Source organism: Elephantulus edwardii, unplaced genomic scaffold, assembly GCF_000299155.1.
Source record: "Elephantulus edwardii isolate Elephantulus edwardi_28Jun2011 unplaced genomic scaffold, EleEdw1.0 scaffold00044, whole genome shotgun sequence".
NCBI lineage: Eukaryota > Metazoa > Chordata > Mammalia > Macroscelidea > Macroscelididae > Elephantulus > Elephantulus edwardii.
The window spans coordinates 16,579,287-16,596,025 of record NW_006399794.1 but is presented as its reverse complement, the minus strand read 5'-3'; the positions used below and the strand labels follow the sequence as shown (position 1 = coordinate 16,596,025).

Below are 16,739 nucleotides of genomic sequence, written 5' to 3'. Positions count from 1 at the left end.
AGAGGGCAGGCGGCCGAGGTGCATGCTCTTCTCGAGGGCCGACATGAAAGCGAGGCCGCACTCAGACAAACAGCAGCCGAAGCTTCGTCTCACGCTAATTGTGGCCCAACCGGTCACAGATCTCTCCTCCAGAGACGCCTTTAGACCAGCACCAGTCACCGGCAGTACCGCCCACCGCCCACCGGCTCCGCAAACCCCACCCCTCTTCTCAGCTCCTCCACCGGAAGTGCGCAACAGCGCCGCCACAAAGGAAGCTGGGTAACGGAGTCTGCGGACAGCTCATAAGCTAAGGGAGAATTCGACGGCCCTTGCTAGAAGGAGCGCTCATAAGTGCAATGTACCCTGGGCAATGAAGTCGTCTAAGGGTCTAGTCCTTCGCGCTTGCGCATCTGGCCATAACCGCCTCCAACCCCGCAAAGGTAGCATAGCAAAGCATCCTGGGTGTTGTAGTTTATTGGCAGGAAGGCGTCTTGGCGCCTTACCTTCTTTAGGCTTCCTAGAGACTGTTAGAGGAAGAGAGTCGTTTCTTCCTTCTTCCCAGACTGCCCAGCGGCGCTGGTTGCTGGGGAACACTGGCGCGGTGGGAAGGGATGGCGGGAGGATAAGACATCGTTGCTGATTTGGGAGCTAAGTTGGTGAAAAGAGCTCGTGATCGGCATGAAACAAAGAAAAAGCCAGGGGCCTGGAGGCGGCCGTGGCCGCAAGAAGAGAGGTAATCGGAATCAAGGGCTAAGGAAAGAACTTGGACGAGGAGCCAGGTGTCAGAGGATCAGGGGAGAACGACTGACGGGGAGTGAGGATAAAGAGAGGGCAGTTGGCCCTCTAAAGAATGAAAAGACAATACAGGCAACTGGAGTGACGGGACAAAAAATGGGAACGAGTTGGCTGGTGAGGTACTTCTAGAACATCTCTAAGGAAGGGGAACAAAAAAATTCCAAACGTGTTTCTCCTAACAAAGTTGGAGAAGGGTCAATGAGTACGGATATAAAACACCCCCAAGGACTAGCACAAAGCAAGACCAAATAAATATTTGATGAATGAATGAATGAAGCAAGTCAGGCAAGCTAGCAAGAGTTGGGGGAAAGTTGAACAGAGAGAGAAAGAAATATGCAGTAACAAGTTGATAAAAAATAGAATGACTATGAGTGGTTAAATATTGGGCTGCTAACCCGAAGAGTCAGTAGGTTGGAAACCAGCACTCTGGGAGAAAGATGAATTGTCCTAATGTAAAGATTTAAATCCTTGGAAACAAAGGGTCACTAGAGTTAGGATTCTTTTTTTTTTTTTAATATAATTTGGTTTGATGAGTTGCGTTAAACTTGATCTCAGTTGGGTGACAGTGTTTATGTGGTGGGGTTGGAGTGCGAGTCACCTCACATCTCCCCAAGGACATGAGGTGTCTAGGGATTAAGAGTAAATACAAAGATGCAAGAGGACCTCATTAGGTTAGGATGCTTTTTTGAGAACAAGCTGGCCAAAAGGGGAGGAAGTCTGTTATCTGTAATGAGAACAGCCACTCAGGAAACTAGGGCAAATGAGAAAACAAGAAGTTGAAGCTCTACAGATCTGCTTCCAAGAAAAGAGAAAAATTGATGACTTTGCCTTTTTTAGGGCTCTCTGGTGGCTTAGTGGTAAGGAATTGCACTGCCGGTGCAAAAATAAGCGGTTTGAATCCACCAACTCTTCCGTGGGAGAAAGATGGACAAATTCCTCCTGTACAAATTATTGCTTCTTAAACCTGTGGAATATGCTTTGTGTTGATTCTGACTCAGCCATACACAACAACCCTTTCTTTCACATCATGTGGGCTTTAGCACCCCCTGGGTGGTACAAGTTAAGCACTCAAGTATTACCAGAAAGGTGGGTGGTTCCAACCCAAAGGCACCTCAAAAGATATGTGTGACATTTAGCTTTTAAATGATCACATTCTGTGGAGCAATTCTATTCTACATCCATGGGATCAACCTGATGACCAACAATAACAGTGAAGAAAGAAAATTAGAAATAATAATAGTATGTTAAAGCCATTGGGCTGAAGGCAGAAGCTACTCTTTGGGAGTAGGAAAATATCTTACCCAAGGTGTTTAAAGATGACTGAAGTGAAGCCTTTCCTGCCAGGTATGCTAGGAGAATCTGAGAGAAGCGTGGAGGTCTTCAGTACTAGTGTTCTCTTTGTCAAATCAGCCAAGCCCATTTAATTGATAAGAGAAAAATCAAAGTAGAAATAATGTACAGAAAATAATGCCTTCCTTTCTATAACAGATGCATATGCAGTAGTGCACATACTGAAGAGCAATGACATCAGGCTGGAGACTAAGGTGCACCAGATCCAGGCTATAGTCTTTGTAATTATGTGCTATGCATGAGAGAGTTGGACAGTGAATAGGGATGATGGAAAGAGAATTGATGCCTTTGAGCTGTGGTGCTGGAGAAGGGTGTTGAATATACCATGGACTGCTAGGAGAACAAGAGTTTTGTCCTGGAGAGGGTGAAGCCAGAATGCTTCTTGGAGTCAAGGATTCTGAAGCTTCATCTGACATACTTTGGGCATGTTGCAAGGAGGGACTGGTCCTTAGAGAGGGACATCATGTTTGGGAGAGTGGAAGGACGGCGCAGGAGAGGAAGACCTTTGATGAAATGGATAGATTGTGTGAGTGGAGTGGTGGGAATGAGTGTGTCTGAGACTGCGAGGTTGGCACAGGATAGAACCACATTTAGGGCTCTTGTACATAGGGTCGCTATGAGTCTCAAGCGACTCGATGGCAAATAATAACAACATACCACATTTATATTGAAACTAATATAAACCATAAAGATCACGGTGGGACTTTCTCACTATAAAGGGCAGAAAAGGGTATTTACTTCGGAAATCCAAAGACTTGGTTGTACAAATTCCTAATCTGACAGATGCTGCTTTAAATACATTTTCTTCTTCAGAGACATGATCATTCTTCAAGGGAAAAGGATTGTGCTGTGGATAGAAGACTCAGTTGTTAAAGGATGTTGCTCATGATTGTTTTGTTTTTATTATCTTTGTAAAAACCAATTAATATTATGAATCCGTCAGATGCTTAAGAAGTAGTGACAGAGTCTAAAGATAATCTGGCTTCACTGACTTTTTGATATTGATAGGAGAAAAAAAGACAGTTTAAGAAGGTCATTATAAAGATGTTAAATTGTATGATGTAGACTAAATTATTCTTGTATTTAATGAACATAATTGTTCCTGGTTTGTGTATAGTTGATGGTTTTTAAAATAAGTGAATTAATTACATAAGATAATACATATCTTTAAAACCATGGGTGTTGCCGTACTCAAAACATCAATACTTGGCAGAAGAAGAATTTCAACAACTGAATTTTTTTTTAATTTACATAATTGTATTTGTGCTTGTAAAAGTTGTAAAAGGAATACTGAAGAAGAATTAATGCTTTTGAATTCTCGTGTTTGCCCATATCCCATTGGCTGCTGAAAGAACAAACCAATCTGTCTTAGAAGATAAATAGGCGGAGTCTTGAAGCAAGGAGTCATCTCACATACTTTGGGCATGTTTTCAGGCTAGTCCTTGGAAGGGAACATTATACTTAGTTGCTGAGGGTCAGGGAAGAAGAGAGAAGACCCTTATCTGGACAATTGACACAGTAACTGCAACAGTGGTTTTAAACATGGGGCATATTGTCAGGATGGTACAGGATCCAGCAAGATTTCCCTCTGATGTATGTAGGTTGCTATGAGTCAGAGTCAAGTCAGCAACAGCTGACCAGCTGACAGCAAAAGCAGACTACCAGCCAGAAAGTTTGAGGTTAAAACGGGCCAGAGCTACCTTAGAACTCTTAACACCTGGCTTCTGAATGGTTACAACTTTGAAAACCTTATGGTTCATGTCTACTCTGCACAATTGGTCACAGTAAGTTGGAATCAACTCTATGGCAGTTAACAACAATCAGTTAACTTAAATGACTAGATAAGTTATTTTCATGTCCTGATTTGATATTACCTGTCATGTATGAGTTGGAATAGGTAATGTAAAAGGACCAGTGGAAACATGGAGATGGCCAAGTCAGACTTCTACCCACTTCATAAAGGTGAACTGTCCCCCATCCGTAATATCCAGTAGTACCAAACAAATAACTACATACGTGCTCCTGCACCTATTTCTATGAATCACTGGGTCCATGCCTCCCCAACAGGTTTAAAACAATGGCTAGAAATGCTATTTATCAAAGATTCTGACACCTCACTTAGTTTCTCTCTGTGGAAATGAAAGTGTTTTTGTCTGGTTTTCAGTCATGTCTTTTTGTGTTTCATTTAAATTTTAACTCTTGTGTTCTTGGATTACAGGTTTGAGTGACATTTCACCATCTACAAGCCTACCACCTCTGGTTGAAGGCCAGCTACGATGCTTTCTAAAACTTACCATTAACAAAGTCATATGGAAGATTGCAAAGCCTCCCACTTGTGTACTTGTCCGAGTGAGATGGTGGGGAGAAACATCAGACGGGACCCTCTTTTGTCCTAGGGATGCTTTACAGACTGAACCAAAAGCTGTGCGAACAACTACGCGCTATGCTATTCGCTGTGGTCCAAAGCAGTTTACCTCCTATCTCACAGGTATGTTTTTGTCTTTTAAATTTTTCCTTACAAGTCTTATAAGCATGTGATTATATTGTTAGCAGTGCCAGTGTGTATCTTATATGTGTTGGGCATTGTTCACTGTTGAAGAGTCAAAGAAGTTTTTTCTTTGTTTTTTTCTCCCAAAGAGTTTCTAATAACCAGTGCTTGTGCTAGTCCTTGTGCTAAGAACTTATACATATTCTTTCTTGTCCTTACAATAACCATGCAAAATAAATATTTTCTCTGTTTTATTGACAATAGAGTGAAATTCAGAGAAATGAAACATTCTCTGAGTTACATGGTGGATAAATGACAGAACTGAGACTTGAGACACCAACTTTATGCTTTCTTAATTAGATCATGCTTCTTCAGATAATAAATGTAGTATTTGCTTTTAGCTTATTTCTACCTAAAGAAAGAATATAAAGAGATAAAGTTTACTGATATTAGAAAATAAAACTAATTGCATTGAATTGGTTTGGGGACATAATGACTCCATAGGACAGAGTAGAATTGGCCTATGGGCTTTCTGAGGCTGTAAATTTATTACAGGAGCAAACTGCCTCATCTTACTTCCATGAAGTGCCTGGTGGATTTGAACTGCCACCTTTGCAGATAGCAGTCCCGTGCTTTGCTACTCCTTTTCACTAAGCTGCCAGAGATCGCTAGTACAGAATAATAACACGTGCTAAATGCCAAATTAGTTCTGATGACCTAGTGGTCATCCAACCCAAAGACAAGCAGTTTGAATCTCCCAGCTGCTTTGAAGGAAGAAGATAGACATTCTTCTTCCAAGCAATGTACTGCCTCTGAAAACACTTAAGTGGCACTTAACAACAATAGCAAAAAATGCCAATTAAGCACCTTCAGGAGCACTCAAGGTAGATCACAGCCCTAGGGAAGAGTCAAGAGTCCTTTCTTACCTCTCCCCTGTCAATCTGTCATCATCTGCACCACCATCAGTAGGCCCTGCTCCATGATCATTATGATAAACCTTTCTCCAGTCTTAAGGTACTCTCCCAGCCACAGCTAGAGAAATTATCCTGGATTCTCAAGACATCCTGGTAATTGAAAGGCGCCTACCTATACCACCCTTTCTTGAATCTGCCCAGCTCTTCTGCCCACTGTCTGCAATAAGTACTTCAAATTGAAATGTAATGAACAAGCTGTACATGGTCATCCAAAATATAAATTAAATATTTGGCTGTTTGATGCTGTGGTAATTACTGTGGAGATTTAAAAAATTAAAAGAAATGTTGTTAGGTGCTGTCAAGTACAACTCATAGTGACCCTATGAACAATATATCTGAACTCTGTCCTATCCTGTGCCATCCTCACAATTCTTGACACAGTAGAGCCCGTTGTGGCAGTTGCTATGTCAGTGCACCTGGTTGACTGGTTGAGAGGATCTTCCTCTCTTTCACAGACCCTCCACCTTTCAAAGCATGAAGAAAAAGTGAGAAGTATCTAATTTAAATAAAATTCACATGGATGTTTAGTTATAATGAGTAGAAATAGATAAGTTACATTTACAAAAAGTATAGACAACATAATATGAGAATTTTGCCTAATCTCAGAGTAAAATAAATATTTGTGAATGTAGAAGAATGATATCCATTATAAAAATTAAGATTGTGAGGCTTCATGCTATAGGTTTCATTTATTCTAGGACTTGAAAAACAAACAGCATTCTAGGCTGAGCAGAGACTTTATACATAAGTATGAAGGGTGTTCTAGGAGTTGACAAGTAGTTTAGTGACTGAAATGCAGGGTCTGCAGAGGGAGCTAATTAAGGCAAGATGAAATTAAGAAATAAACTTGGAAAGTATGTGGGAGGACTTTTGTTGCTGAACTAAAGATTTTGGACTTTCTATCAAATGATGAGTCAATATATGTTTTATTTTTAAAGTCACCTACTCAGACTTCCATTTTAGGAAGGTCTGTGTTACTTTCAAAACAACTGAAAGGACAAGACTAAAGGCAAAAAAAAAATATCATAGAATTATTGCTCTAATTTTAATGAGGTGCAATAAGAACTGAGCAAAGCAGTGGATTTGTTGTTTTGCTGGTGGTGGTGTACTGACTCAGTCTTCATCAGGTTTTCAGAGGCAGTGAATCACACTGGAATTGATTGCCCATCTTTCTCCTACAGAGCAGCAGGCTGATTAGAACCACCTGCATTTGGGTTGCTAGTGCAATTTTTTTTTTTAAATTTAGGTTGTTTATTTTTTATTTTAATGAACATCTACAGAGATTTTGGGATTCCATTCATTCATTGTTGCACCCTTCTCCCCGCACAAACCCCTCCCCCCTCCCCCCCCATTTGCTCCTCTCCTTGAAAAGCAAAAGTTTTTAACCACTAGCCCACCAGAGCTCTCTAAAACAGTGGATAAAAGAAGGCAGTTCAAGAGAAATGATGGAGGGGCAAATAATAATGCAGTAAATACTGTCTCCTCTATACTCCCTTTGAGTTTATTCTTGTAGAATATTTCACCTCTAGAGCTGTTTCACTTCATTTGTATGCCAACTGTTTGACTTCATCAGATCTTCTAAAGGAAATTCCCGAACTTGTGTCTCTGCTGTTTGATTATCCATATTCTTTCACCCAAATTTAACAGTAGTGATTTAGGGGAATAAATACTGAATTTGCATTGTTGTATATAAACCTAAATCTTAAACTGTTGAGTGGCATTTTTATGTAATTTTAAAAGTATAATATTGTTTTAAATGATGAATAGCAGTTCTTCAATAAGAGAGAAATTATCAATTAGTGCAATAACCAACAAATCATGTTTTAGAATTCTGTGGTGTAACAAAGAATGCCTTGAACTTAACATCTAAACACTTAGGTTGCTGTTAACAGCTGTGGGATTTTGGGAAAGTTTCTGCATTTCTGGCCCTCTTTCTTCTTACCTAAAATGGGATCCAACAAATGCCCTTTCCACCTTCTAGGATTTTTCACAAAGAAACAACTTGGTCTAATATGTGTACATGTCCTTTCAAATTACATGGTGGGTTTGAACTCCCAACTCCAGGACTAGATGGCAGTTTGTACTAAGAGATTCAGTTTTCTGTATGTTAAATAGAGATCTCTGGTGGCCTAGTGGCAAGAAACTGCGTCACAATCCTGAAGGCACACAGTTGGTTCAAGGCCACCAGCTGCTACGCAGGAGGATAGGTAATATCCTCCCATGTGATTAACTGCCTCTGAAAACCTGCTGGAGGATTAGCTATGGATCAGTTCCAACTCTTCAGAACACAAAAACAACAATATGTTAAATAGCAATAATTACACTTAATCTGGAAAGAATTTTTCCAAAGGTTAAATGTAAAGTGATTGATCCAGTTCCTGGTGCCTTCTGTAAGTTTATAAAAATATAAAGTCTGGAGCACTGGAGAGGATACAGAGATTTAAGATATAAATCATACCCTAATAAACCTTCCAGATTAGTTGGAAAAAGCAAAATTTAAATGAAATAGTAATGAATCGTATTAGATAGGATTTAATTAAATGCCAGTGATTATTGGGCATATGCAGTAAATTCTATATAAATATGCTAGAGATTTATAATTGAAAGATTAATAAGATGATCATGAGTTATTAGGGAACCAGGATCTTACTTTTGCTGTGCTCCAACTGTTTGGCTTTTAACAATCCACTTCATTTTCCTGGAATTTAGTTTTTATATTAGTAAACTGAAGAGAATTTACTTCTGTAAATGTGCCAACAACCAGATTTCATAATATGTTCTTTTGTTAGGTGTCATTAGGTCAATTCTGTCTCAGAGTAACTGTTTATGTAATAGAATAGAGAAAGACATCATATTTGAAAAAGTAGAGGATCAGTAAAAAAGAGAAAAGCCAATGAGATAAATTTACACATTCACTGAAATAATGGGTTTAAGCACAGCAGAGATTGTGAGGCTTGTACAGGATTGGGCAGGGTTTCTTTCTGTTGTCCATAGTGTCTCTAAGTCTGAGCCAACATTATGGCACTTAATATCTGCTAGGTATTTTTATTATGTGCTTTACTTGCAGCATCCCTATTTCTTACACAATAATCATGTAGACATTATGCTTATTTTATAGGCAGTGTAACTTGTGAATGTTGGTACCTGGATACCATCCCAGGTTTTCCAGTTGCAAGTCCTATTTACTTTTCTCTGTGAACTGCATTCTCACCTTTGACACTCAAAAGTCATACTGTCTTGAAGTGATCTGGGGTTCTGTTATTTGTTGTCAGATTGACTACCATTCATTAAGAGTTAGACATGAAGTTTAAAAAAAAAGTTACACCTTAATGAACTTAAGAGCAACAGATTGAATCCTTGGCATATCTTACACCATCCTTACAATCTCCACCATGCACATGCCTGTTGTTGTAGTCACTATTTTATTCCATCTCTTTGAAGGTCTTCCTCTCTTTCACTGACCTTCATATTTTCCAGGCATAAAGTCTTTTTCCCAAGAGACTGGTGCTCCTGTGACATGAAGTTTCACTACCTTTGCATCCAAGAAGTACCTTGTTCGTACTTCTAAGATAAATTTATTTACTCTTGGCTCTTTTTGTTGTTGTTGTTGTGTACCATCAAGTTGGAACTGATTCATAGCTGATCCTCCAGCTGCTTGTCAGAGGCAGTTAATTTCACAGGAGGAGATTGTCCATCCTTCTGCATAGCAGCTGGTGGATTTGAACCACAAGCCTTTGAGGTTGCAGCACAGTTTCTTACCACTAGGTCATCAGCGCTCTTTTGTTAGTCCATGGAATATTCAGTATTCTTCACCAGCACCATAATTTAAAGGGATATGTTTTTCTCCAGGCTTCCTTATTAATTTTACAGCTTTCACATGCATATGAAGCAGTTGAAGACACTATGGCTTGAGCCAGGCACATCTTAGTTTTAAACTGGCATCCTTGCTCTTCAGAACTTTCAGAGAGATCCTTGTCAGCACATTTGCCCAATGAAACACATCTTTTGTTTTCTTGACTACTTCTACCATTATGTTGACTGTAGATGCAGGCAATCTGATAACTTCAGTCTTTTCTCCATATATCATGAATAACATTGCCTTTTGGTCCAGTTGTAAGGGTTTTTTAAATTTTCTTGATGTTGAGGTACAATCTATATTGAAGGCTTCCAAATCTATTTCCCTTTGTTCAGTTAGGTTTGTGTCATCTGTATAATGTAGATTGTTGATGAATATTCCTCCAGTTCTAACACTACATTCTTCTCCAGATAGTCCAGGATTTCTAATTATTTACTCAGCATGCTGTTTTAATAAATATAGAAAAAAGATATAACCCTGATACATCCTTTTTCCAGATTTTAAACCATGTACTGTTCCTTTACTCTATTTGACCAACTGCTTCTTGGTCTATGTAAAGATTTCACATAGATTTTCTTCATGTTCTATGTCCTTGATGTCATCCATAACTTACCTGGTCTTCAGTCATTAGTGTTCAGTGCAATAAATCTCTTTTTAAGATCATTTTCAAATTGAGGTAGGGTAAACTCAGGGTTGTAGTTTGGGACTCATGGATTTGTTTAAATTTTCTTGACCTTCAGTTTGAACTTGCTTAAGTGTGATTGATGATTTGTTCCACAGTAGGCACTGGCCATTTTTAATTGCTGATACTGAGTTTCTCCACTATCTATTTACACAGACAGGATTGTATGTAGCAAAAGCTATCACTTAAATGCCTTTGTATTCCATCAGGCAAGGTCCATGTATATAGGCATGATTTATGTTAGTTTCACAGAGGTATTTGCATTGAGTAAATCATTCATTGTACAGAATTGTCTCATAGAATCTCCACCCTCATTTCTGTTGCCAAAGCTATATTTTGTTATTGCCAGTCCTTCTTTGTATATACACTGTATTTCTCCTGCTGTGAATTAAGGTCTTAAAGGTTTTGTATCTAAGTGACTATAATTGGAGAATACAATTTGATGTTAGATACTACAAAATTGATTCTGATCTGATATGTATAACAGAATTAAGCACTTCTCATACTTGCACTATCACAATTATTGCTGTACATGAGCTATGTTTACTGCTAACACTGTCGATCCAACTTGTTTGTGGTCTTCTTATTTCCCCACTGACCTACTTTATGAAGCATGATGACTTTATCCAGAGACTGGTCTGTTTCTCTTGATAATGTAACAAAGCACATGAGAGAGTCTTGCCAGCATTTATTTCTAAGGAGCATGTTAGCTGCAAGTCTTCCTAGACTGACTTGTTTATTCTTTTGGTAGTTCATTCTTCCCTTTTATTCTTTCCATGTTTTCTACAAATACTTTGTTTACTTGAGTGAAGCTGGTACAATGTCCATTTAAAACCCTTATCTCAGGCCAAAAAGTACAAATAAAATTTTAAAAAAAAGAGCAGTGTTCTGATGCGCGCGCGCGCGCGTGTGTGTGTGTGTGTGTGTGTGTATGTGTATTTCTGCGTGAATAATCAACTACCAGTGGAAGTTAGAACTTTTCTGGGATCTTCTGACAAGAATTTTAATCTTTGAATGTATTGTGTTTTCAGTGAACTCGTCTCTGGAGTTAGTCTTTACTCTCACCATATGTCATCATGTCTCCAACCTGACACTCCTCTTTCTTTTGGTCCAGACCTTCATATAAGTAGCCTCAAGTTAAGGAAAGATAATTTTTCTACATTTCATTTATCTGAAAAGCTTCCATCTCCCACTGAAAGTCATAGTCCAGGAGTGAAGCAATCAAGTATTGGAACTTCAGGGCCACCTGGACAGTCATTATGAACACTTGCATTGGTTGATCTTACTTACCCCACGAGCCTGAAAATACATGGTTCCGGAAAAGGTGACCTCTCTGAATAGACATTTAATTTTTAAGAAAAAGACAAAATATAAAGGGGGGGGATAAGGTTTGCTCATTAAAAATTAGCACAGTTAAACAGTAATAAATAATGAGCACTAGAATTCAAAATACCATATGTTTTGAAGATAGGTGCTAGTTTTCAATTCCATTTGAACACTACATTACAATAGATCTATTTTTAAAAATAAAAAAGGATTGAGGGAAAAGAAAAAAAATTGAAAAATTATCTAAACTGTTGATCCTATTTATTTCTGATAAACTTCAATCACATCTTCTTCCTCTATTCCCTGTTCTTTTTGAGTGTGATTATCAGTAATTCTCTGATCTACAAAGAGAAACCTGAATGAATTTATTGGAACCTCCTATTTTTGACAGTATGGTGCTTTGAGTTTCTTTTGGACCTGATGAACCTGGAGAAAGGATGAAAGTTATATAGGAGGTGTCCAGGACTTTCGTTCATAGGGTCCCTATGAGTTGCCTGTAACTCGACGGCACTTAACAACAACAACATTTTTGTTAATTGTGATTTTTACCAAAGTTTAGAGAAAGGTTGGATTTTCATTCATTCATTGTTGCACATTTTCTTCCCGTTTCCAGTCCACTTTGCAATGCATTTCTTGTTCCAGATTGTTGTCATAAATATAATGCCTAATCATATATTCCTTTCAGACAGTTCTTCCCCCTTATCTGTTCTACTCTATTAAATGTATTTTTCTTACTTATATGTATGCTAAGAAGGTTTTTTTTAGTGTATTTTTTCTTAGTTTGAGATACATGTCCTTGTTCTCTAAAACTTTGTGCTTTTGGTTTTTGTACTTTGGTTTACCTTCCTCATTCCAATGATGGTGTGGTAAGTATCTGGTTTATTTGAAAATAAAATTCTTTCTTGTTTTGGATAAAAAAATATTTTCTAATTAATGTGCTTTTGCCAGTTTGGGGTGGGAAAAGCATCTGAGTAAATGATTTTGTTTCTAATTAGATATGGCTGTGCTGGTGCTGGAAGTAATCACCAAACTTGACCATCTTCCAGTTGGTAGAGTTCAGATCAGTGGACTAGCCCAGCTTTCTCCAACCAATCAAATCAGTGGATTTTTTACCATTATTTCACCAACATCTAAGAGACTTGGAGAACTTCAGGTAAAAAATAGTTTCTTTGCTACATAGAATAAAACTTTCTGAGCAAAATTAGTTTCTATTTGATGCATAAATATGTTCTTGACTTCTATATAACATGTTAATTCCCACTTGATATCTTTATTCAGAAACTGTAACCTATCTTTTCCCCCCACTTATCCAAATTTTCTTAGTACTTAAATTAGCCAAATTCTCTTAAGTTCCAGTCTTACTCAGCTCCTACTGTGTTCATTTCTCTCTACTTTTTATTAAATTTTCAGTATCATTAAGTACATAATCATTGTAATTTAATTCTGTATATCCTCCAAAATTATGTATTATCTCCCTTTAATTAATCTGTAGGTTTCTTGAAGTCAAGACTATTGTTTCTCCTTTCTTTGTTTTTCTTATAGCTTCTAACCTAATGCCAAACAATGAAGTGTTCATTCATTGGTACTGTTATGTGCCAGTAATTTAGAGAAAAAGATACAATCTTTTTGTTTGATTTGTAGGAGAAAATGGAAGTCATAGGTAGAGCACAGTGTAATACTCTGTTGTTGTTAGGTGCTGTTAAGTTAAATATGAGTATGACTCAGTGACTCTATGAACAATACATCTGATCCCTGGTCTATCCTATGCCTGCCATCCTTATTGTTTCTGACACATTTGAGCTCATCGCTGCAGTATATTCTAGATGTGTGCAAATACTGAGAGTTTCCTGAGATGGACACTTCAGGGAGAGTCTTTCAGAATATAATCTTGAATAATAAGATGTTGTAGAAATATAATAGTGGGGTTTATAGTTTTTCAAATGTATTCTAAAATTGGTATAAAAGGCTAAATGGGTATGTAAGAAAATAGTCCCCCCCCAAAAAAAAATGAAACAGAGGGAAGTAGTACAGATTACTTCTTGCCAAATAAATTTCCCAAAGATAGAGTCATCAATGAATGAGTAAATTGAATTGTGAATTTTATTGTGAATGCACTTTCAGATGATTACTCAGATTGTTTACATAGTTGTAAGCTCAATTAAAAAGGCCCAGTATTTGATCAGAAGAGCCCTGGTTAGTTAGAGCATAGTTAGTTAGTTAAATGTTAAACTGCTAACTGAAAAGTCAGTGATTCAAATCCATCAACTGCTCCCAAGGAAAAGAGAGTCTCTCTCTTCCCAGCAAAACGTATAGCCTCAGAAACTCAAAGTTGAGTCACCAGGAGTTGGAATGGACTTGACAGCATGAGTCTGGTTTTTTGGCATATTTGAGCAGTCTCTACTGATGATCTGAAGCAGGGATTTCTCCTTGGAAAGTATAAACTGGGAAACTTTTTTAAAATCAAGTTCATCAACTTCAAAATGGTCTTAACACCATTCCTGACACTAATTTATCTAATATTCATACAAATCCAATGTCAGCAATGACTTAAAAAACCATAAACTACTCTCTTCCAAAACTACTACCTTGAGATAATCTTTAAACTAGGAACATCTCCTAATCATATATTCCTTTTATACAGTTCTTTCCTTCTCTGTTTCAATGACATGTGCATTATTTATCCCCTCTTTTCTTTGTTTCCCCCAACTCTCATGTTAGTCCTGTTCTATAACAGTGGCATTATACAGCACTTATCTTTTTTGTGACTGAGATATTTCACTCAGCATAATATCCTTCATGGTCACCTGGTTTGTATAATATTTCATGAGCTCTTTGTTTTTCAGTTCTGCATAATATTCCTCCATTGTGTGACTATACCACAGCTTCTCTATCCATTTGTTTGTTGATGGGTATTTAGGTTGTTTCCAACTCTTTGCTATTGTGAACAAAACAGCTATAAGTATAGGTGTGCCTATATCTGCTCGGGTGGCTGTTCTGGTTTCTTTAGGGTATATTCCCAGTAGTGGAATTGCTGGGTCAAATGGTATTTCTGTTTCCAACTTTTTGAGAAAACATCATCCTGCCTTCCGTGATGGTTGCACCATTTTACACTCCCACCAACAGTGAATAAGGGTTCCAGTTGCTCCACAACCTCACCAGCATTTATTGCTTACTTCCCTGTTAAATTTTGCTACTTTTAATGGGGTGAGATGATATCTCATAGTTGTTTTGATTTGCATCTCTTAGAGCTAGAGATTTTGAACATTTCTTCACTTGTTTGTTGAATGTGTTCTTTGGTGAAGTGTCTGTTCATATCTGTGCCCATTTTGCAGCTGGGTTGTTTATCTTTTTTTGGCATTTGAGTATTCTATAAATTCTAGATATAAGCCACTTATCAGACATGTCATTACCAAATATTTTTTCCCAGTCTGTGGCTTCCCCTTTTACTTTGCTGGAGAAGGTTTTGGATGTGCATAGGGATTTGATTCTTAGAAGGTCCCTTTTATCTATATATTATCCTCTCCTGGTTGTAGGTTTTTCAGACTGTTCAAGTTGTGCATTAGGATTTATAGAGTTCTTTCAAGCTTTTCTCTAATGAAGTGTATAGTACTTGGTTTTAGTCCTAGGTCCTTGATCCATTTTGATTTGGTTTTTGTGTGTGGTGTGAGATATGCGCTTGAGTTTTCTGTAGATGGTTTTCCAATTTTGCCAACACCATTTGTAAAAAGGCTGTTGTTTCCCCACTTAACTGATTTCATTTCCTTGTCAAAAATCAGTTAACCATAGATAGATGAGCTGATTTCTGAGTTCCCAATTTTATTCCATTGATCTATATGTCTGTCAGTGTACCAGTCACACTGTCTTGACCACCATAACAGTGTAGTAGGATTTGAAATCAGTGAGTGAGATGCCTCCTACCTTGGTTTTTTTTTTTTAAAGAGTGCTTTGCTTATTTGCGGTCTCTTTCTATTCCAAATGAAATTGGAGATTGCCTTTTCCATCTCATTGAAGAATGGAATTGGTATTTGTTTTGGGATTGCATTGAATGTGTAGATTGCCTTTGATAGGATTGTCATTTTCACAATATTAAGTCTTCCTATGCATGAGCAAGGGATATTTTTACATTTCTCCAGGTCTCTTTTTGTTCCTTGTAGTAATGTTTTATAATTTTCTTTGAGTAAGTCTTGTGTATTTCTAGTTAGATTTACTCCCAAGTATTAAATCTTGTGATTAGCTATTGTAATGGGTATTTTTTCTTAGCTCCAGTTCGATTTTCTCTTTGTCACTGTAGAGAAATCCAATTGATCTTGTATTCTGCCACTCTGCTGAATTGGTTAACTATGTCCAGTAGTTTTCTTGCTTAATCTTTAGGGTTTTCTAAGTATACTGTCATGTCATCTGCATTTAGAGATAATTTTACCTTCTCTTTGCCAATTTGGATACCTCTTATTTCCTTCTCTTTTCTTATTGCTACCTCTAAGACTTTTAATACAATATTGGAGAGGTGATAGTGGACATCCTTGCCTAGTTCCTTTTCTCAAGGGGAATGCCTTAACTTCTCTCCATTGAGAACAACGTTGTCTCTCGGGTTTGTGTATATACTTTTTACTATGTTGAGGAAATTCCCTTCTATTCCTATTTTGTTGAGTGTTTTAATCAGGAAAGGGTGTTGTATTTTGTCAAGAGGCCTTTTCTGCATCAATTGACGGAATCAATGTGGTTCTTTGTTCTTTGCTTTCTTTTTTTTTTTTTTGTGTTCTTTGCTTTCTTAATGTGATGAATTACACTGATTGTTTTTCTTATGTTGAACCACCCTTGCATACCTGTTTTGAATCCCACTTGGTCATGATGTATTATTTTTTTGATGTATCATTAGATTCTATTGGTCAGGATTTTATTCAGGATTTTTGCATCTCTGTTCATTAGATATATTGGCCTATAGTTTTTTATTTTGGTGGTGTCTTTACCTGGTTTTGGTATCAAGGATATGTTTGCTTCATATAATGAGTCTGGGAGAATTCCATCTTTTTCTATATTCTGAAATAGTTTATGTAGAATTGGTGACAGTTCTCTGAATGTTTGATAAAATTCATTTGTAAAACCATCTGGTCTAGGGCTTTTTTTGGCTAGAAGTTGTATTACCTTTTCAATTTCTTCTTTTGTAATAGGTGTGTTCAGGTGTTCAATTTCAGTTTGTGTCACTTTAGATAGTGTTTGATCTTCTAGGTATTTGTTAATTTCCGCTAGGTTTTTTCATACCTCTCCAAAGTGCTGAAGAGCAGTGGTGTC

General features: G+C 37.6%; 1 protein-coding gene across 1 annotated transcript in view; it reads left to right on the top strand.

Moving 5' to 3' along the window:
• Positions 1 to 657: 657 nt before the first annotated feature.
• C2CD3 (C2 calcium-dependent domain containing 3) overlaps positions 658 to 16,739 on the top strand; it is a 179,706-nt gene continuing 163,624 nt past the window's right edge. Inside the window, exons 1-3 of the mRNA XM_006885575.1 lie at positions 658 to 712; positions 4,343 to 4,612; positions 12,446 to 12,603. Coding sequence (XP_006885637.1) covers positions 658 to 712; positions 4,343 to 4,612; positions 12,446 to 12,603 — 483 coding nt within the window. The remainder of the gene's footprint in view (positions 713 to 4,342; positions 4,613 to 12,445; positions 12,604 to 16,739) is intronic.